General features: G+C 37.3%; 1 protein-coding gene across 1 annotated transcript in view; it reads right to left on the bottom strand.

The window, feature by feature from the left end:
• Positions 1-10,850: 10,850 nt before the first annotated feature.
• St8sia6 (ST8 alpha-N-acetyl-neuraminide alpha-2,8-sialyltransferase 6) overlaps positions 10,851-24,044 on the bottom strand; it is a 133,639-nt gene continuing 120,445 nt past the window's right edge. The window contains exons 5-8 of the mRNA XM_004645205.3: positions 20,931-21,075; positions 16,402-16,514; positions 13,783-13,875; positions 10,851-12,625 (exon numbers count right to left, since the gene is read on the bottom strand). Of these exons, the coding sequence (XP_004645262.1) occupies positions 12,157-12,625; positions 13,783-13,875; positions 16,402-16,514; positions 20,931-21,075 (820 nt within the window). The 3' untranslated portion in view covers positions 10,851-12,156. The remainder of the gene's footprint in view (positions 12,626-13,782; positions 13,876-16,401; positions 16,515-20,930; positions 21,076-24,044) is intronic.

A 24,044-nucleotide genomic window follows, 5' to 3' on the forward strand; every position in this document is an offset into this window, starting at 1 on the left:
TGGATCATTCAAGCTTCTCCACAGCATTACGGGAAGGCATTATGCATGCCTGCCTGCTCAACTACAGGGCTTCCTCCTGTGTGTGTGCACCTATGTGCATGTGCATATGTAGGTGTATGTGTGTATGTGTGTATGTGGGCATGAGTGTGTGTGTGTGTGTGTGTGTGTGTGTGTGCGTGTGTGTGCGCGCTACGGGGTACTTCCTAGCTATACAGTATGCTCAGCCTCCACTATTGCACCTAATGACCCTGATTATTGTTATTCTAACATTGCAAATGAGGAAACAAGGTCACAAAAAAGAAAAAAAATCCAAGTAAAATATAACAGAGTCAGGGCCAGGCTGATAGCCCAGTGGACCAAAGCTCCTGCTTAGGCAGAGCGCAGTGGCCAACTGGGGTTCATCCCTGGTGTGCTGTGCTAGCCCTGCCCCCCGAGTGCTGAGGCTGTGATGGAGACTGGGCGTGGTGAAGTGCACCTGCAATCCTAGCACTTGGGAGGCTGAAAACAGGAGACTCACTAGAGTCTAATGTACATAGCAAGACCTTGTGGACCCTGTCCTAAATACAGAAAAACAAAACAACACAAAAAAAACGTAACTGAGATGGCTTTCTTTGAGGAGGTAGGATTAAAACCACTTTTACAATAGAGATGGGAAGTAGGATTAAACTAATGTTTTAAATAGCAACCACACCCATACTGGTATTAACTATTAAAGTAATGATACCAAATTTGGCAAGTCTGTCCTTACTCCTGGGCACCTGCCTTCAAGTGGATGGTAGACCTTCATTTGCCCACCAGTGCCAGTTACAGTTGGAGGATCCCTGCTGAGCTGTCACAGAGCTCAGGGCATATCTCTGCTACTACATCCTGAAGTGCACACACCGGAATTCTTTACACGTTAGTTCCTTCCTGGGAACCCGAGGGTCTTAAGGTCTTTCCTTGCTGGTAAATCTAGCAAGTAGCGCACAATAGGTATTTCACTAACTGTAAAGAATTAAGAAAGGAAACATTAGGTTTCACATAAAAGCAGATGCTAGATTTAAAAATTGGTTTTCTAAAAAAAAATTGGTTTTCTGTCAGTCATATTTCAGAAACAAAATCTCCACACGTTTCAAAAGTCAAGCTGCAATGCAATAGAGGAAGACATTATCTGACAGACAAAGCAGATTTTTATAACTTCCTTATCATGAAATCTTCCAATGGAACTGTATGATTATTTGGCTAAAATATATCATGCATCTTATATTAATATAAATGTAATAAAATATTTTTACAGTAGTGGGGTATTGAACATGCTGTCTGCTTCTAAAATACCCTTTATATTTTTTTCTGGGACAGAACAGTTTCTACTACTTTGAGATTTGGGGGATGAAGGGGTTTCAAAAGTGAGGAAAGGAAACCTGCCTGCTCAGGTTTCTTGGAGACTTGGCTTGCTGCCTTACCAGCACCATTACCAGGGGAGGAACTTCGGCTTACAATATGGTGGATCTGAGACATATTAGAAACGTCAAAGAACATGACAGCTTTGGGGCTAGGGAATCAGTTTCATGGTAGAGCACTTGCCTAGCATGCATGAAGGCCTCAGTTTGATCCCTAGCACCCTACAAAAATAAAAATCTGACATTTTAAAGCTTTCAGATTATAGCTCTGTGCAAAGTAAAAATGGAAATCGAGTTCATTATCTCCTTGGGAGTCTGCCTTACATGAAGCGTCTTAGGAGGCACCGATGCTACAGTTGATTCCAGAAGTGCCACTTTGCACTACTGATCACTGCAACAAGGGGCTGTGCAAGCTCACGTGTCTCAGAGATTGACACATCCAGCCTCCACATGTTCAATATTACACATGTATACTTACTGTGTATCTCCTGAGGAACTTGAATTAAATTTGCTACCCATGGAGGAACAATGCAGGGGCTTGGTGTGATTCAGTCTCACCTTGTAATGGTGCTGAGTAATACTGACCACCCACAAAAAGCTAGTAGTGTGTGGCGGGACCAGCAAATTATAAAGGCCAGGGATGACTGGTTCCAACATACGTCCTGGAGGAGAAAGGGATGTATCTTGGGAACATACATCCCAGGGGGCTGCCAACATATACCAAAAACAATAGAAAAATCGTCCCCAAAATAATGAATGATTGACTTGTTGATTATATACATAAATAGAATCATTATTGCTTGCCTAGTTGAGGAGATGATCCCATGTGTTGGTTAAGAAGGAAGTTTGTCTCCTGAATTGTATTACTTGTTGCACCCAGAGAGAGTTCTTAAAGAATATTCGCTGGGCCAGTGAGATAGCTCAGTGGTCTAAAACGCCTGCTTAGGCAAGCTTAGGCAAACACGCGGGGACCACGGTTTGATCCCTGGCACAACATGCCATGCCAACCCCGCCCCCAGGGTGGGTTGAGCTGGCCAAAAAATAAAATAAAAGAATATTTGCTGATGTAGGGCACAGAACCATAATCTCACTAATTCACCCTCAGATCAACTGAGTACCTGCTGTGAAAGGGTATAGAGGGGATTTATTATAGTAATCTTGCACATTTTCTGTAACTATTTCCAAAACATGTTCCAAAAATGTGATTTCTCTAGGCTTCCATTTATCATCCATATAATTTGGTTCAAGTTACTTGGTTTTTTGGAGTGCGGATTCCCTAATCTGTGAAGTAAGAATCAAATACTGGTTATAACCTCAAGGAAGACAATAAAACAATTTAAGTTATTAATAGTAATGTCTTAAAAGTCATTTTCTACTTATATTCAAGTAAGAGCAGGTGATTATTGACATGGTACAGATTACAGTTATATTATCATTATTAAATGATGTGCTAGTCAATTTTGTAAATGTACACACTGTAAAATGAGCTACCGTGGAAAACGCTTAATAATAAAAAAATATACACACCAAGATATTCATAAACTGAAACTGAACACATTAGGCATTTACCAAACTCTAACACTGATTTAAAAACTACAAATTGGTAGTAGCCTCTCAAAAAGCATGAGAAGAAAAAAAAAGAAAGAAAATGATGTTTAAGTTTTCCTAGAGAGAGCCAAAATGTTAATAACTGTCTTGTCCTGTGCAGGCCATGAAGCCATTCATTGCTATCATTGTGTCACCAAACAGGGAGAAATACTTTCTTAAGAGGGAAAAATAAATATTGGCACCTCCCCTTGTGTAGGTTGATACTCATGTTACTAATTAAGATCAATGTTATTTAATCCTTACACGTGTTATAATTTCTCTAGCAAACTTAATGTTCGAATTTTAATTCTAACAAGAAATATGTTGACAAGCTGACAATAGTTAAATACGTTAAAATAGTTGAATGATAGGTTGCTTTTACCTTGCAGGCCCTGACAACACTAACTGATGAAGAGGATCTCTGGAGCAGGTTCCTGTATCCGTCATATGTGGGGTGAAGGAGAAGAAAAGAAATTAAATACTTTCACAGCCCTCCAAGGAACCCCACTGTGGAGTGACTCTGAGGAGGATCAGGTCTCAACAGTGGCCTTGTGAAGATGTGCCTTTTCTAGAGAGCTGCACATTCAGAACACAAAATCCCCCCAGAGATAGAAGTAGCTCAAATCCAGCCAATTCCCTTGATGAGCTTAACATTGCCATGGGACCATATACTGTCAACTTGTAGAAACTTAGGTGAAAAATAGTACATTTTTGGTTGAGAGATTTTAAAAGCTGAACTTTAAACTTTTGTCGAAGTTATACAGCCTACTCCTACTAAATCCTGTTTATGGAATTGTAATTTCAGCGTATATCATTGTTCAGACTGGACGACTCTGAGAATGAGCAAGGCTGAATCCGGGCCTTGTGAGCAAACCAGAATGAGGAATTTTATTCAGAATAAACTTTCCATAAGGTTTTGACTTCGTTGTACAAAACAGAAGGCTGCATTCTCTTCAAAGGAGTTTACTGTTAGGGAACAAATCACTCATCTGTGAACAGAACTATTATGGTACTACTAGTAGAGAGGGAACCCCATGATTCTTAAAGAAACAATATTGATGAATATGAAGGTAAAAGGCTACCATTCTCAGAAGCCATCTGCTTTGAGCTCTTTTAACAAAGTTGTTAAAATACCACATTTACCCAAAGCTCAGTAAGCCCAGAATGTCTATAAGATAAGGTCTTAATAGCAATTCCTGACACTTCACACATGAGTAAACATTTCATTTCACACATTTGATGAAAAATCAATCCAGACATTGTCTTATAAGAAAGACAAATAAGAATACCAGATCTTACCCACTACATTTTGATTTGATACAGAGGGAGAAGGAATTTTGAAAAGGTAGCATTTATATATAAGAATTGTTTGTGGAATGAATACATGGCATGTGGAGGAAATAATTTAGTAGAAAAATTCTGAACATTACTTGTAGTGTATTTTTGTCATTTTTTTACTTCTCAGTAGGATGGTACAAGAGGCTTCAGGCCATTGCAGGGGGCCATGGAACTAAGAGTCAGAAACACTTGGGCTTAAACTCAAGTTTATCAGTTAGGAGATGAATGACAGGAAAAAATGACTTTTAGCAAATATGCTTAGGTTCCCATTCAATATTTATTCCTCCCTTCCACCTTTCTCAACAAAACCTTGAGCTTGTTCAGGTGCACATTTACCCTCCTTAGAGATCCTGTGTCCCTAGGGTAGGACTAACTGTGAAAGTGACATCAGTAAACCCCGTGTCACTGGTTATTTCAGAAATGTGTACATAGCCAACTTCAGGAAGGAACAAACAAGGACAGGTATGCTAGAGCTCTGAGCAGAGTTCTCTTCCTTCTTCTGCGACAGTCCTAAAGTGCCGCTCTCACCTTCTCTAGACTTGTGCAGGTGAACACATTCAAGATCTGCATCGCTGCATCGTGCAGCAGTCAGTTTAAGGACCAGGTCCCCAGGCAGAAGCCAGCTAGGCAGAGGGCTCACAGGGACTGAAGCCAGGACCACAAGCAGCTGTGGAGGTGCTCTGTCTCTGCACTTTTAGTCTGTGTTCCAAGGTTTCTAAAGAGTTTGAGTCCTGTTTGGTGGGCATTCTGATATTTTTATCTGAAAATCTTCTACTCTCCTTGTGAAAATGAAATGGATAGATTTAATTATTGTAATACACAGAAAGCCTTGCATACAGTGTTTGGGACAAACAAGCTTTTAATAATACCAAATTTGTAATACCAAATTTGGGGTGGCAGTTGCCACCACACACTGGAATTCACTATTAACCTTGCAAACAATTAACTTAAGAAAATCTTTAATAGTTATTATTTTTTTGATTACTTGTATTTCCATATCAGATGAGATTAATGGGAATAGCCTCCAAAGGACATGCTATAATAGCTGAGATAAGGATTTTAAAGCTCTTTGAGATCCTAAAGATAAATAATAGAAAAATAATGAAGCAATATTTTATTGGATATCACACACACATAGACACACTCTGAAAACCCAGAAGATAACTATTTATCACACTAAATGCTCTTTTAAAAAATATTTTAGGACACAATATATTGGATACTTGTAAAATTAAAATGAATACAGTAACATGTTGTAAAAATTCATTAAGGATTTATGAAGTCAACTATACAAATGAAAATACAGTCATTCATAAGGGAAATGCAAATTAAAAGTACAAGGGAGGCAACAACACACTCGATAGAATTAAAAATTGAAAAGCTTAAAATAAAAAAGATATAAGGAAAGAAACAATAGAGTAGAACAAATTTTCTCAAGGAAATCTGAAATTTCATTTTGGCAACTGCAACTGGGAACACTTGTGACAACAACAGGAAATGTTACAGTCCCTGGCAAATACTTTGGCAGCTTTTTGGAAAAAAAAATGTTTGCTCTACACTGACCGTGTGACCCTGCCATCCCAGTCCTAGGCATCTGCTCCAGGGAAATTATATGATCACACAAAGACTTGTAGATGAGCAGGTATGATAACTTTATTTCTAATAGTAAAAAACCAAAGACAAGTAAAATGTGCATAACGAGGTGAATGGATAAACACATTGTGACACACTCCTGTAAAAGAATTCTGCTGAGCAAATAGAGGAACAATTAATACCCAAACAACATAATGCATCTTAATATTATTATGCTGAGTGAATGAGGAAGACCAAAATGAATGCACGGTTACGATTTCAATTCTATAAACGTTTTAAAAAAATGTAGACAGTCTATAGTGTAAAAAGGTATATTAGTCTATAAAAAATCAGATTAGAGATTTCCTGGGAACTAGGGTCGAACGGACAAGGAAAAGTAAGAAGGAACAATCAGGTGAAAGTAACAGTGTCCTTTCCACTTGATAATTTCATACTAGAAAAAGAGGCTTTACAGCCAGTTTTTATAAGCTCTACTCTTATAAACCAACCTTACAAAAGCTACCCATAGTTTCAGTTTCTGTTGATTTATATATAACTAAAAATATATTATGTGATGATAAAAATACACCCAGTGGCTCAATGGCTTGCTATATTTAATATGATAGCAATGTTTAACAGTATTAAACATGATAACATTTAAAGTAGCCCTAAGCCACCTCTCTTACCTTTTCTTTAATGGGTGGGTGGCTTGTGTTTAATACATACCCTCCAGCATATATGTATTTATTCATGTACTTGCTTTAAGATAAGTAGATGATACAGTGCTATAGCTCTTATTTTGTTTTATGCTAAATTTAAAAAAATCTATCTTTCTTGCTCTCTGTATAGATAGCAAGTTGTAAATTGCTTCTAACTGGTACACTGGGTTTTGCAGTATGTAGTCACCACACTTAGCCTTAGAGATAGACACCTGTATGTTCAATTCTGTTACCAGCAACAATAAACTAAGTACCTTAGTAACCACTGCTCTGTGGACCTGCAAAGGTTGTCCGGCAGGCAGATCCCCAAGGGCGACTGCTGGGCCACAGGACAAATACTTATTAATTTTACTCCATACTTTAAGATTTTCTTTGCCAGAAGGGTTGTCAGTTTATGCTTACACAAGCACATGAAATTAATCATGTTACTAATGTTTTGCCAATACAGTGGAGACAGAATGTAACTTTAATCAGCACTTCTCAGGTTACTAATATGAACATCATTTCCTTTTGTTATTAGCTGCTCAGCTTTTCCTTTTGTTTTTCTGTCTTTTGTTGATTTTTGGTCTCATTTATATTAATGTCATTAACTTTTTGCATTCTAAAACCATGTAAAATCTGTCACAGTCTATACATTCTCAAGTGTCACTTACCGACCAGAATTTTTTTTTTTTTTTTTTTTTTCAAAACCAGGGATTGAACTCAGGCCCTTGTGCTCACCAGGGAAGCATTTATTCTACTGAACAATCTCCCCGGCCCCTGAAATTTTTCATTTTAATACAGTCATATCATTTCTTAGTCTGATTCTTTAAGAAATTATTTTGGTGTCGTTCTTTTTCTTTTGCCACCAGGAATCAAGTCAGGACCTCACACTTGCCAGGCAGACACTGTACCACTGAGCAATAAAACCCTAGCATCTTGCATCATGTTTAAGAAGCTCAGCTTCTCACTTCAATTTCAGATGCAATTCCCCTACTTTTTCTTCCATTAGTGCCCATTTTATGCTTTTACATTTTCATCTATCTTTAATGCATGTGGGTGCCCAACATTTTACATGTCATAAAATATATTTACTTATTTTTAACATAATTTATACTTCTAGGCCAACATTCCCAGACCATCTGCTGAACAATTGGTCCCTCGTCCAGTATGCAAATTGAGCATCTTTGTCTTACATCACTCACCTTTTCTTATAAAAAGAAGGCTCAATATCTGGAAGTGATGCTCCAGAGTCACGAGACTCTCAGGAAAAGAATGGCCAAACCAGTCACTGTGTTGTCAGCCTTCTGAAGTCATGTGCAGAGAGGAAATCTTACACACACACTTCCTCTTATTGGGCCAAGTGCACCAACTGTATCAACTAAATTCCTATAGGGCCTTCAGTGTTCAATAGCATTGTATGTGTTCCTATGTAATGCTGCATATATGAAATGATTTGCATGTCATCACAACATTACACCAAACCATACCTGTTTGGGTTGTTAGGAGATAACAAAACTTTGTTGTCTGCAAAGTTTTTCAATTTTCCCAAAAGCTTCTTGAAATTCATGGAATTATTTCAGTACTTGACATGATATAATATTTAACTGGTAAATATTCTGTAGGCAAGGAAAATTCTAGGCAGTAATGGGTCTGATTTAGAGCTTAGGTCAGTACTCTGTACACAGAAAGTTATCCAAAAAAATGTCCTTGACTACCTGGATGAGAGCCTACATATTTACCAGGTTGGAATTTACATGCAGAGGGAATCTTTTATGAAACTCATGGTCTAGTGTTTTTTGTGTTTTGCTCAGAGGAAAATAACCCAAATGTTTTTAAGGTTTGTTGCACTATGCAAAAATTAACTTTATGCAATTGTCCATGGAGTCCTTTTCAGGGACAAAACCGAATATGTTCTTAAATGACCTATGAACTTAAATGACTATTTCTTGTTTCCTGTGTATTTGGCTGAAAACTATTTTGGAAACTTGGTATTCAGTTACATTGTCCACTGATGCCAAACACCAAGTAGAAAACAGAAGCAAGTGTGGCTGTATTTCCCTTAGGAGCTGATGGTGTGCAGCGTTATGATCTAGAGTCATAGCTAAAGGTCTGCTCCCAGCCCAGACTTCCCCTGTTCAGTGCCCATTGGTGTACTTGAACCTGTAGGAGCAAAAGATTAAATTTAATCCATCTAACAGCATTTAAGAACGTTTATTTTATACATTCTTGAGAGAGTTACAGTCAGACTTACTAGTGGATAGTCTCCAAATCTCCAAGCAAGAGTTCACAGTTTTTCTTTGTGTTTTGATTTTGCTAGAAAACTTGCAATAATGTGCCTTTGGAGAGCAAAAGGACCTGTGACTTATGCTTCACAATTTACACAGCAGATTTGCTACACTGTGAAAATTCATGCTCTATCACATTTTGGAAAGTTTTAAGTCATGTTATGTTTTGGAACAAAAGGACATTTTGGCACACATAGTGGAACAAGTGGAAGGTCCTGCTGTACCAGGAAGGAAATATTATGATGTGGATGAGGTATGTGTGCTGCCCACTCCCTTTACATGTTTACAGCACAGGACTCTATGAACAGAAGCATAGAAGAGCCTCAAATAACAGCGGATAACCTCAATCTGTAGTGAATCAACAACTACAGAACCATTTGGGAGAAATGTAAAGAGTGCACATTTGACAAAATACTATAGAACATGAATTTAGACACTGTGGCACATCAGCTGTGTGAACTGTAAAATTCAAGTCACGGGGATTTTTGTTTTGTAATGGTGAATCATACAAGTTTTCACTGAGATCGAAACAAAGTGAAAGGCTATCAACTTGCCCTTATAGATTTGTACATTAATTGCCACTAAGTCTGACTGTGACATGCTTAAGAAATCTCTAGGTATTTGTTTGTTCAATTGTTTGTTTTGGACCAATGAGTTTTGGTTAGTGTAAATTGAATACTAAAATTGTGACCATGCTTTTAAGACGGTAATGCGAAGTAAAATAAGAAACCCCAGATGCACGTATGTAATTTTCTTGAAAAAAATAACCTCCACAAATACTCTTTTTTCTACTAAACTTTTATTTGGACATGGGTATCATTATATGTCTTGATTTTATATTATTTTGAATATGTTTAGAGATTTTAAAAAAGTTTCCTAAGTTAAAATAGCTTATATGGAATAACATAAATAGCCTTTCAATGTTTTAATCAATCACTGTCTTTATTAAAGTAACATGTAGAGCCTCCACCTTGCACATCTGATGATTTATTTCAGTATATTTGATTACTTTTATGCTTCAATCATATATTTCCAATATCAAAAAGAAATAATTTGCTTCACTTGCCACTGACATTTTCAAAAAATTAGTTAACTTATTCTAAAATACTAGGGTGCTCTCATCCATTTTTAAGAATCCATTGCTAGTAGCACAACTGAAACACTACCAGTGCTGCCAACATATTGCTTAAAGCTAATTAAATCCATTAGAAGTAACAGAAAAAAGCCACCCATTCCCTATAAAAAGATAATAAATAAATTAGACTTTATGTAACAAAAAGCATTTTCCTTTTGGAATATATTCATATATGAACTTTTAACCAATTTATAAAGCTAGTAAGTCCCACCTGCCATAAAGAACAAATGAAATATAAACTCAAAAATCACATGACATATGGCAAATACAAAGTAAAGGTGTATTTTATAAAATGAGGAATTTATGGCACAGTGTTCTTACAAGTGGATGTTTGGTAAGACAATACTCTGACTCAGATAATTAATTTAAGAATTGTAATTATTTTGACATGTTGACCTGCTAACTCTGATTTCCAGTCTTCCTACAGAGGTGGAATGATAAGCAGAGAAGCATACACATGATTATATATGTAAGTCAAATCAGTCACTCAGCAGATACAAGGGTAGCATATGGGTAAGTTTCGTCATAACGTAAGGGAATCGTACAAATTCTAATATTTAATATTTACTCCAGTTTTATTTTATACTGGTGTCTAAACTGTTAGTTTTATTTTTCATATAAACATGGATCTTTCCTAGGGTGAATTAAGTTTCTGAGGGTTCTCATCCTTAAGCCTTCTATTAAATTGGTCAGGGCTCGGTCAGGGAGATAGTTTAGCAGTCTAAGCACCCGCCTGGCAAGTACAAGGACCTGGCCTCAATTCCTGCTACCATATGCCATGTCCCCCTCAAAACCAGATGTGGTGGTGTATGCCTGTAATTCCAGGGCTGCGGAGGCTGAGACAGGAGGATCACTATGAGTCTGAGCTGCACAGTGAGACCTTGTACCAAACTTATAAATTAAAAAAATAAGGTGAGGTCTGAATTGTCACTATTTTGCAGATGTGAGCCTTAGCCACTATCCTCTTACACAGTGCATGCTCTCCAGTGACAATTTGGGGACAAAAACCATGACCTCCTTTCAAATATCCTCATTCTGATAAATCAGAACCAAAGGAACAGTTTTTTGCCCCCTATCATATTCCATCTACCTAGAATCATTTTCAGTTGGAAAGAAGCCCTCATTTTCCAGTTTTAATTCTAAAATTACCTTTTTCCCTGAAACAGATACATTGAAACAGAGTGAAAGAGATTAGTTATCCCTGTCTATGATCTTTCTAGCACTGTTTTTCATAATTGTTATCATCATAACACTTGCTATACCATATCACTAATGATGTGCGTATATTTCTTTTTGCTAGAAGTGGTCTTGATAGCCCTCTCACTGGGCTTAGTGCAGGGTCTGGCACAAAGTAGCTGTTCAATATTTTTTAAATTAGATTGGAGGAGTGATCCTACAGACAAGACAGCAAGTAAAAAAGCCTGGGTATTTTAACTATTCATGTCCTTGAAGTGCATTCTGTCAGTGGGAGAGAAAATGGCACAAGAATGAAAGAAAAAGTTCATACCAAATTATAAAAAGTGGTTTAAAATGTAGATAATAGAAGAAAAGAAATGGCAAAAACCCACCCAACCCATCAGTGAAGCTAACATTGCAAGTAAATTTAATCAGAAGAAGGAGGGACACTGCCATACAAAGAGAAGATTTTCATTCCTGAATAATCAAAGATTTCTTGTTTAACAGTACAATTTTCTTGCAGTCATTCTTTGAGATGAAAGAAAAATGGGAAGGATATTAATAGAGTGAAGGCTGTGAGAGAAAGAAATGCAATTAATATGGCGATTCCGCTCTTTTGAGGAAGAGTTGCCAAAATAATACACCTTTTACTTTCTAGTGAGGGTGGAAATGGCTGTTTTTAATATTAAGAAGGAAGCATTTATTGAATCCCTACCTCACACCAAATGCTATGCCAGGACATTTCATAAATTATTCTTTTTTCTCCTGTGAGTCAGTATTATGATCCTCATTTTACAAAAGAGGAAAATGAAGATTAGAACAACTGGTTGACACAAGAAGGCTGTAAAGTTAGTGAGAGAGCTTTGGTAAAACCAAGTTTTGAAGCAGTTGCTATCATTCTCCTTCACCACCTCCTTTTCGTTTGGCAACACTGCTCACCTACTGCATCATGGGAAGACCATTCTCATGGTAAGAATCTTTGCTTACGCTCTTTCACATTTGCTAAACTGTAGTTTGAGGATTCCTTTCACGTGAAGTTGGAGGATCTGGCTGTATTCTTTGGGCATCTGATGGAAACCACGTTTAGGTAGCCTGTTGTCATAGTAGTGATGGCTGACTGGTGTGTCCTCTACAGTTTTGGAGAAGGGCCAAAAGCCATAGAGCTTCACGTTTTCACACAGCTCCACAGCAATGCTTGTGATCATCAAGCCGGTGGACAAGCGGTATGCAGTCACCCCCTTAGTTTTCCAGAAGAGGGCAAGATGTTTCAGGTACTTGGGATGGAAAAAGAGAACTTTCTGTCTTGCCTTAGACTCCTTGAGTGTGTAGTACACTTTAAAAGAGGCACCAGTGTTGGCTCGGAAGGAAAATGCAGGCAGGAGAAGGAAGGCATCTCCGTAGGAGGCAATGTCTTCCAGAAATTCTGCTTTCTTCTCCTTTAAGTTCCCGTATCTGCCAAATTTTAAAAAATCATAATAACCACAGTAATAACAACCAATGGAACAGATTTGGTCCCATCAGGCTAAATTTGCTTCTGGTCAAAAAACTAAGTCATTTATTTATATTCTGTGTATAAAAGAAAAGCCATACACTCAGAAAAATCATTCAAACATCATGTGTATATATCAAGGAAGAGCTCTTCATCTCTCTTGAAATACCTAGACTTTCAATTATTTTACACTTCAACCCCATGGTATTTGAAAGTTACTTTTTGATGTTTCAACATCTTTCAAATTTATAACCAATATTTTCCAAGCACAGCACATGTACATCTACATTTTAAAAAATTCATTGAGCTGTGTACCTCTGACTTATGCACTTAGTATACATATTTAGTTATAAAATAGAAGTTTACTTTGAAAAACCTAAAGTCTCCATATGCAAATATAGATAGAAATATCTATTATACCAAAAATGTCCTCTGTATATGTATTTTCATGATACTTATGATTTAAATATTACTTAAGTGAGCTTGCCTGTTAACATAATTGTATTGTATTTAGAAAGCCAGCTTTTCCAAAAGGCAGGTACAATCTTTTCTTTTATCTCAAGACATTCTAGAAGTCTTTGGAAGGGCATACTCTATTAATAACAATCACCAGTCATTTCTGATGAGAACAGTGGAGCAAAACTATGCTGGCGATTTTTATGAACCAGTTAACATTATGAAGTAGTTACACTGCAGAAACAAAACACAGAAATTGCTTTGGAGTAGCAAATTATCCAAAATGAAAATTTCATTTTACCAAGCTCTCCAAAATTTCTAAACAGACCAAGTTTTATCTAGAAAGAGCTATGCAGTCCAAAGAGTAGAGTGAAAACTCCAAAAAGCAAACAGAAAAAACTAACTTCAGTACTGCTAAAAAGATGAGGAGACAAACAAGTTCTCATCTGATTACGACACTGGTAGCGTAACTGAGTCATACCTCTGGTGAAGCACAACCTTTACAGAATGTCAGCACTTTCAAATGCATTCTGTGATTCTTCCCAAGAGCTGTTCCAGCTGTATTGCAAATCACCCTCAGCCATGATGTTAACACTTAGACTAAGAAGCGCGTTAAGCAATTAAAAACTGTTCTTGGATGGTTACATAACCAGGATACACTTACTTTAGTGTGATGATACTGGGATTCACAGTTACAAGATTTGTTTTACTGCCAACATCTTGGCTAATATTTCCTGTGGTTGGAGGGAGGTTGCACCTGAAATATGGAAGGAAAGCTATTTTCAAAATGCAGCTTATAAAGAATAAGTGTGCACACACACACAGAGACACACACACATTTGATAACTGGTCTTAAGTTAGAGAATAGCATTTTTGCTGAGTAATCCTCAGAGTTCATTTGATTTCCCTTTAAAGCTATTTCATAAGTACTGAGTTCTTTGTTGACATGTCAACACTTTAAAATACCCAAATATAGTAGTTAGCTTCAATAATTTTTTAAAAGTATTGAAACCATAAATGACAATTATACCAGGCCTATCAAAGTTTCCAATCCTTTTATTAAAAATCATCATTTCTATTGATTAAATTCCCACAATGCTGTGCTTACTACTTTCCAGATTTTAAAAAGATGAAGCACAAAAACTAAGGTTATAGCATTTGCCAGAGGCTGAGACTACAACAATCACCCAAATCTCCTGATTCTCATATAGAAGGTTTCACCACCAAATTATGGTATTAATGAATAAAACCCTCATGTGCTTATAGTGAGGTTTTCATAGTGATGTTCTCGCATTTCTTTGAGCACTAATTTGTTTTTACTTTGGGAAACAAATTAAGCATCTAAGATCACAACAAAAGAAGAGAGATGGTATGGCTCACCAAACATTTTAAATTTCAAGGAGCCCATTGCTTTAAAGCTAAACAAAAAAAGCACATCAAATGCTTTCTTTGGAAGGCTGTCCAAAGATGACATGCTCTGTGATAAGATAGAGGTTGAAATATTCTATTCCATGTCCCAGAAAACATAAATAAATGAAACAAACACTTCTCTCTGTGATATAAAAGATATATCAGAAAACAAAGATTAATTATAGATTCAAGGTCAGGGAAATGACTTTATTAGTGGGCCTCCAATAACAAATATAACCTCACATTTTTTGAAGAATCAAATGTGATTTCCATTACAGGATCCCAGGAGACTGAGAGGAAAAACAGGACAGGCATATACGCTGCTACGTATGTATAGTCACAATATTTGCTGACATCTTTTCTAACGTTTCTTGTGTACCTCACCCCATTGTACATGTTAATATAATGCATGCTACACTATTGTATACATTATACATTTTATACAGTACTACAGTACTATTATATACACTAATATAGTTACTTTATTTCTTTACATACTTAATCTACAACTCCTAATCTTTTGAAATAAAAATTGATAAGTAACTTTCAAATTGTTTTACAATCAGCATATATAGTCAAAACAAGTATGTGTTTAAAAAATGAAGTACATTCTAATAAGCCCAACTACAACTATTCCTTACTTTGCCATTAAATTTGTCCAAGTTTTAATGGGACTTGATAGTCACAAAAATATCTGGCATCAGAAAAAGTAGAATCCAGAAATACAGACATTTATAGATATTTTAGAATTATAAATCAAACAGCTGGGACCTTTTAAAGGTTTTAAGCCAAACTTTACATTTCTTATGCTTGCTATAAAGTAAAATTAATATTTAGATAGGATACTCACCACAGATGTTTTGAGAATTTAAAGTCTATAAGGACTGTATCCGATGCTGAGTTATCTGTCTTTAGTATGACTCTTTCACATGGAGGACATGAACAAAATGGCTAACTCATTCACACATTGGCCACCTTAATATTGATCATGAAGAATCCATCCCATAATTGTCACACTATGAGGTCTAATGTTGAGCTGTCATTACCCTCAGCATAAGACTTCAAAAAATGAAATTATAGTAAAGGGGGAGCTACAGTATAGTATTGATGGAAACTCTCATTTAAAAAATTATAGAAAGGTTAGCATGAAATAAACAGGGACCAATGGATGGCTGATGTATGAAATCAATGCTCCTAAAACAAAGAAACAGGTATCTAATTTTCCAGAAGATGTATTTCACCTGAAATTCATCCTGGGAGCAATCGCCTTTCTAGCATATTCTAAAAGAGATGCTTTGTGGACTAGCTTATTAGTATCAGACACATATCAAAACCATTTTTATTTGTATTTTTGAAAAATAGCTGGTACTAAGATAAAAATATTTTAGAAAGCCATAATTATGAACTGCCCAAAATATTTTTAATTTAAACCCAGAAAAATTAAACAATGATACTGCATTGCTGTAAATGCAATTTCCCTGGTATTTCTGACTGATGAAGCTTTCTGACATCCTCTGTAAGAGAAACAAGGCTTCCAGGCCAGGGGAGTCTGGGAAATGTTCCTCCCTGCAGTCCTCCTGAAGGGTCATGGTACCTATTCAAACACTGAAGGCTCTGCAGGATTCGACAGTCCTAAGCCTTCTTTTACCTTGATTTCATTTCACTTCTACTGGTAGATGACTAAGGGACATTTTTATCTTCCAGATATGAACACTCACGGAGTGTAATACTTGGGGAAAGCCCAACCTGGGTAATTTATAGACATTCAGAAAACAATTCAAAAGTCAAAATTAACACCCTGGACCTTTCCACTACACCTTTAAAATACACAATTGATCTTAGGTTGCAAAGAATCCATTTTGATGACTCTTACCTAAAAACAAAGTCAGATTTATCTATTTCAGCTCCGCAGAAGGACTTATTCAGAATTCCCCCGTTGCCAACCACAGCACACTGATTATACGGATATTCCACGAAAGGCTGGGACTAGGAGAGGAAAGTGAAACTGACATAAAATGCCACTGGTTTAAAGACCGCAAACATCATCAACTTAATTACAACAATTTTTCACAAAAGCTAAGAAGAAGAAAAAGAACTAACAGAAAGAACATTTAAAAAGGAAAAAAGAAAGCAACTCAGGACGCTGATCAACTTATCATGACAAAATAAAAAGACATCCTGTAAATCTGTTTCATTTCTATTGGGAGAAACAAATATTGCATGACATACAAAAAATGCAATCTTATAAACATATTTATATACAAAATATCTTATATGACATAATAAAAGAATGGCAAAATTTAACATAGCACCTTTTTAACAAACAAGGGCTTTTTTAGCAAAGAAAGAGAAAATAATGAAATTACAAAGTAGCATTACGTCTTTTATTCTAAGCAATAAAATTAACAGGTAATTTAGCAAAAGTTTCCTGTGTGTTTTAAGTAGCTGGACCTTCAGGCTGTGTAATGGCATTAGATTTATGCTTGCCATCTCTTCAGACGACCAGCCAGTGTGCTTCAGGGTGGTTGACCAACTCCAGGAGACATATTTCAAATTAATTTCTGAGGCTTGAATAGTTTTCATTTCCTTCTAGGCCCGCCCCCAGTGTACCCTCAAAGGTTTCTCATTTCCCCCAGTTCCTCTGCAATTTGAAACACAACTTTTCAACTCAGTAGTACATTTTGTCTTTTCTGATCACATCCCCTGAACTCATTGTATGTCCTTGAGCTTCCAGGTAGGTGCCGGCTCACACAGCACAACGATGGGTTCCCAATTCATCTATTTTGCCTTCAACACAAGAATGTAAATCCCCAAAGACAGAAAGTGCCACTTAGTTTTACATTTCCCCACCTCTGCCCTTCATGTATAGCAGAGTGCAGAGTGAGCAGTGAGTTCCTGATAAGCACTGCTGGTCCAGTGGTCTCCCTCAGCCCTTCCCAGCAGTGTGCTGAAGCTGCTTGAATAGGCTGCAAAAGCCAACTGCATGACATTCAGGAATTTCACAAGCAGCAGTGATACCACTGGTAACTTGAAATTATCCATGGTGTTGGCATTTAAACCATTGAAAACAGCAGAGGCTACAAAATCAAGGCACGTCCCTCCCCATGGCTAGTTTGCCAGCACCACTCAGGGCTGGTATTCTGAGCAGTGCAGAGCACCAGCAGACCTGTGCACCTCTGTCTGCCACCTGCTCCCCAAGCCACACTTGGGAGACACCCAGCAAGCAGAGAGCCTGTGTCAGCACTCCTCTCAGTAGGCGTGTCTTAGAAATGCAACAGTGGTACGATGCTTCCTGCAGGGGAGGCACTGTTCCCTGTACATAGTTTATTAGCACATTGAATCCACACAGCCACCTTGTGAGTATTCCAGGGCTCAGAAAATGGAGGCTCAAAATCAAGCATTAGTGACAGAGAGGTAGAGCTGGGCAACGAACCCAGGAGGTTTGTTCCCAAGGACCCAGATTTGCATTGGATAGCCACTACACAATCCAGTTTCTTACTAGTCCTTGGATTAAAATGTAAGCTTCATGCTGGTACATATGTTCTTTAATATCCGTGATGCCCAGCTTAGTGCCTGGCTTTTAAGTGGCTTTCAGATACCTCAGGCTATTTAGTGTCAAGGGACTTCTAGCTCAGGAGGCCTCAGATAGTGTTTACTCAGTGGTAATACAATTCTGAATTTTATAGATGGGGCAGAATACAAAAATGCAAATATGCTCTTTATAGTACAAAAGAAAGGATTACTGCGGGGAGCATATCTCATATTAAGCACTCAAAGTAATGCATGTTTTCTCTGGTTTCTCGGTCAACTGGGGGAAAACAGCCATATGTTTTGGGATCTCATGTTCAGTAAGAGTTGAAATAAATTACAAACCCCAGTGTTCCCTAAAATAAACTTCCCAAGAAAAATGAAAATTTGTATAGCTCAATTGCCCGCTCATTGCTCGCTCCGACTGAAAATCAACTTTGTTGTCTTGCTCTTCAAATAACTTTGCAAAGTTTTTGGAAGAAGTTACTTCCTGCTGTTTAATCAAGTGTATTTATTGCAATCTGCTGTATGCCTGGCTGATCCAAAATGCTGTGTGTGCAGCAGTGGAACAGGGTGGACAGGCGGGAAGCAAGGTACAAAAGATGTCAACTCGACTATGGGCCCCCCCATGTGTGAAGTTGAAGGTCAGGGCCACTCAGAAAGTGACATGGCAGTGCAATTCATACTGCATCAGTTGCAGAATTTTTTTTTTATCAGTATAAACTCTGACAATGGATGCAGACATTAACTGAATAGGGAATTCTCAATGCTGTTTGTGGTGAAGTAACTAAGGGTCAGCTGGTAACACCAGCTAAACTGAGTCAGTCTGGTGTGGAAGGCCCAGGTGAGGACTGTCACCAACAGCATAAAAGCAGATTGGAGGGGACGATGGTGTGCCGTCGATTCTCCTGGAGGTTTGTCTCACTGGTTTTCCCGATATGAGCTCAACTGTTCTCATCCTTGGAGGAGCTCAGGTCCTTGCTGTCACTGAGGAAGGCTGTAGTTGTTTTCAGGGGAGCTCTGGTCCTTACTTTGAGCACTGCTTCCCAGCTCCAGGGCAAATGGCACAGTCTGCTGGCACAGATCCTCCCTCCAGCTGGTGCACTTTCTAGTTTCTACCACTGACCTCTGGGCCTTCTTAATGCACGTCCTCAATACAGACTTGCATGAGACATTGCTGTGGGCTCTGGGCCTCCCGCTGGACTCCTGCGGGACATTAGTGTGGGATCCAGGCCCTCAGCTGCACTCTTTGGCTCTCTATTTAGCGAACAAATCTCTTGCACTCTTCTGCATTTGGCTTTTTGGATGAGTCTTATAAAATAATACTATAAATTTATATCCTGTACTAAATGTATTCCTTGGCAGAGCCTGACTGCAACACTATGGTAAGCTTTCCCTTTCTGCCAAGTGAGACACAGAATAGATGCAGCCCCTGTGTGCTGGCCACCAAATGTGAGATACAAATGCACCTGCAAAGACAGCAGCATGTGAGAAGTGGCCCAGCACAGAACTGTCCATGACCTTCTGTGGTAAGGAATGGAAATATTCTTTTGTTATCTTCACAATTATTGGTATTCAATGCATCATGAAAGCACCTTACAAGAGTAATTTTCTTAAATAAAGTTTATTGATGTATAATTACCTTTAATGAACTGTGTTAATTTTGTTAATCATTTCAAAGGACTGAATTTTGTATTTATTTATTTATTTATTTATTTATTTATTTATTTATTTATTTATTTTTGCGGAACTGGGGATTGAACTCAGGCCCTTGCGCTTGCCAGGGAAGCACTTATTCCACTGAGCCATCTCCACAGCCCTGAATTTTGTCTTTTAAATATCCTGGATTACATTATTTTTGTCTCTTCTTCCTTCCAGTTAATGTGTAGTATTTCTTCCTCTATCATTTTATTTCATATTTATTCTCAATTATCCTTCTTTTGAGTTGTAATATTGATAAAACCCCACTAAAACAATTTACATGATCAGTAATAAATTCAAAGAAATCAGAAGCCCAACCAAAGAGAATTAATCATAATAATCTTATTTTCTACAGTTGGCAAAAGGCATATATACAATGATCCCATTTTTTACTATATTGGCGTGGCCTAGCTGTGTTCTTTGTAACTGTGGATGCTAGGCACATGCTTTACTGTGGAGCTACCTCCCCAGGAGCTTGAATGCTTTTAAGTAGATAATGTTAAAATTCCTGGGAGTGTATGTTTATATGCCACAGTTGTTCTCCATGACAAAAATGTTTTCCAAAGTTGGATGTTTCTTCAGGCTGTGTGAAGCAGTAGTGTATCATATCGTGATTTTTCAATGTCACAACCATGTAATGTTTGGACATATGTGCTGAAGAATGTTCTAGAAGCATTGGATACATCAGGGAACATAGAAGATGATAATCCCTGTCTTATGGATGTTGTATTTATTTGCCACAGACTATTCCATGATTATTTCCCAAGATAAGGTTGTAGTCACAAGTCCCAGTGGTCAATATGTAGATATCAACTCACTAATTACCTCCAAAGAAGAGTCTAGAAGAGTCGAAAACCAGAACAGCTCATCATTTAAATACAAATGTCCTTCCCTACAGAGCCACACCTCATTAAAATTGCCTTTTTAGGGGCCAGGGGCACAGCTCAGTAGAAAATTTGCCTACTATATGAGACCCAGAGTTTGACCACCAGAATAAAAACTAAAAGTAAATAAAATTGACTTTTAAAAAATGGTCCACAGTACACATTTTATGCACTGTAACCAAATATAATAGTTTTTAAACCACTGACTCATTTATTTATTTATTTATTCATTCATTGCTATAAATCACAATTTAAGGTGAAAGGAAAGCTACAATTAACCTTTACTTACCACTGGAAACATATGAAAAATGCTCTCTCTAATTGGGATTTCTTTTTTACTTTCCACCTCATAACTCATGTTAGTTCCAACTGGAGTGTTATTCTGCGAAACCACGAAGTTTTGAACAGCATCGCAACAGGAAGCAAGTTTTGCTCTGCAGTGGGGAAGAATAAAAGTGAACCACAGAGTAAGACTAAGAAGCCAAAAAGAAGGACCATGGGGAGGAGGCAGCAGAGGATTCTGGGAAGGGTGGGGCATGAAAAGAAAAAAGACGCATTATGCATATGCACCAACCACTGTGATGACGGTTACCATTGTGTACTGCAAACACGTACCAATGAAAAACACTGCATTAAAAAAATAGGATCCTTCCATATTTACTTTTAAGGGGAAGATAAATTATTTTCCAGGATGACAGTTTTATTTCACTTCTGGATGGCAGGGTAGAGACGCGGCAGGGTGAAATGGAAGAGCACATTGAGCAGATTCAGATAGGCATTGTCTCACAGAGAGAAAATGCTTATGGCTCTCAGAGTGGTAAGTATAAAAGCAGCCTCATAATGATATTGATATAGCATTAAAAAGAAAAATGAGACGGCACTGTAGTAATTGCCCTTGATTCATGGTTTTCACTTTGAGCAGCGAAAACCCAAGTCAACTAGGTCTAAGAATATCACTATTAGTCTTGACGTTTTCGAGAGAAAGAGACCGTATTTGCATAATTTTTATGATAGTTTACTATAGTCTTATTAAGATGGCTTCTGTTATAGTGACATAACTTGTTCTAACTGCTCCATTTTATGACTAGTTATTGCTGTTAATTTTTTACTGTGACTAACTCATAAATCAAACTATGTAAGTATGGGAAAAGACAGAATATGCAAGGTTCAGTACTGTTTGCAGTTTCAGGCACTCAAGGAATTCTGGAACATACTATTCTCTGAGAATATCGGGGGACTACTGTATAAGTATTTCATAGTAATTATGAAAACATAGGAACTAAGAGGAGGGTTACAGTCACCAAAACAATATTCATTTATCAAGAGACAAGAGCAAAGAAAGTAATCACTAATATAGTGACTTTTAAGTGAATTTAAAGTTATGCAAAGCCCAGAACAATATAAATTAGTAGCAAGTTGCATTTTAAAATTATTATTATAGGACAAAACGTTATGATGAGAATCAGGGGTCTTCTGACTTAGTCCTCAGCTGATATCAGGTTGTTGTCGAACTATTTAGAATTTATATTTTGTTTTGTAAATCTCCAGGGATGTACACTCTGAAATATCTCCTGATAATTATTCCAGAGTCTAACTGACCTCAGAGTCAGGAGATTGTTCCACTGTACAACTAAATTATTTCTTCCTAATTTAAATCTCTTCCGTTAGTTTTTTCAGAGACTCTTCATAGAAATACGTCATGCAGTTGAAAATAGTAATCAAGAACTTGATTAACCTTTCAATCTTGGAAGAGTTTGCAGCATTTCTTCTCTCAGATTTTCCTAAAAGGACCAGCTGTTCATTATTTGCATCACCCTATTCTTCATTAAACCTTGACTTCTGTCTCCGTGTGACTTAAAAATTATGTATATAAACTGAATCTAACCACAGGATGGGAGACAGGGAATAGTCAGTGAGAAACAACCAGTTAGATTTCTTAAGAATAGATCCTTTTCCATGTAGACTGGGTTCTGAAGGCTACAGTTCTGTACTTGTTCCTATTGAATTTGGTGCTTTTCAAAAAGTACAATGCCCTAATTTGGCATGAGCACTTTAAATTCAGTCTTCCTAATTCCAATAATGCTCATAGCCTCAGATGACGGCCAAAGGCCAAGGTGATGTTATCTGTTTCACAACATCAAGGTTTTCAAAAATGCTCCTTATCCATTAACAGATTTCATAAAAATGGCGTATTCTCCCTAGCGGAATTCTGTTAACAGCTTATTATTTCTTTTTTTTATTTTAGAGCTTATCCTTTCTAAAAAATAATTTCTGGAGATGAACAAAAGAAAGTGAAATGGTGTGTGGTAAAACACAGTGTTAAGTAGTTTTTAATTACAAATTTAGTTTGATAACAATTCACGTAATACACTACAAATTCGGAAAGACTTCTATGTTTATCATTTTAAATGTCTCTTTTATCCAGGATTTTGAGAGAAGATAATGCTTCAAATGTCCAAGGATATTCAGTGCTTAAAAGAATACTGCATCGCAAAACCACTAACAAGAGTTTCTTTTATGTTTTTTTATTAATAGTTCTTGTTCTGAAATCATATTTTGAAACATATTGTTATGGACTTTTCAGACCTACAGGATATTTGGAAAAAAAGAGAACAATGAAGACTTGAATAAGGACCAGCTTCGGCAAGTGTTTTTAATTACATATACCCTGTTGTGAATCTATCCATCCAATATTGTGGTAGTTGCTGCAATTCGAAGTAACTGCAGGTCTCTCTACCCTCCACTTCCACTCTTGCCAGCAGCTTGCCACTTGCCCCCAAGGCTGGGTTATCCATAGTTATTTTGTACCACTGTTTAGCTTTGCCTTTTACAGAATATAAACATAATCACACAGTGTGTATGCTTTCAGATAAGAATTTTGTTTGCTTAGTATAAATATTTTGTGATTGACCTATATTGCTGTAGATCCACCTTATTTCTTTTTATTATTGGAATGGATGTGCCAGAGTTGGTTTAGCCATCTGCCTTACATATTATAAGAAGTCACTATCAGAAGTCAACATTAAACACCTAATCATACATAATAATCTCCTTGGTGAATTGTCAGCATAACAATCCACATCATTTCTGAAGGCTGCCTTTAGTTACAGTCAAATAGGGCTTCTGTATTCCACGGCAGAAGGATAAACTCATGTTCCCTGGCACTTCCCAGCTCAGCTCTGGAGCACAGCAATAAGGAGCAGCGGTGAAACACAACCGAACTGCTTATAATAACGAAGACACTGTTAAAGAATCTGTAAGTCTGTTATTTCATTTCTGTCACCCCCTAGAAAAGAGCCAGTGATGATCTCTGGTCACTCCAAAGACATGCTCACAATAATGAGTGTGGCAATTCTTCCCTTCTTGTGAGAGAAGCAGTATCCTATTGGTGTTAACTAGAAAA

Source organism: Octodon degus, unplaced genomic scaffold (genome assembly GCF_000260255.1).
Source record: "Octodon degus isolate 3935 unplaced genomic scaffold, OctDeg1.0 scaffold00220, whole genome shotgun sequence".
Lineage (NCBI taxonomy): Eukaryota > Metazoa > Chordata > Mammalia > Rodentia > Octodontidae > Octodon > Octodon degus.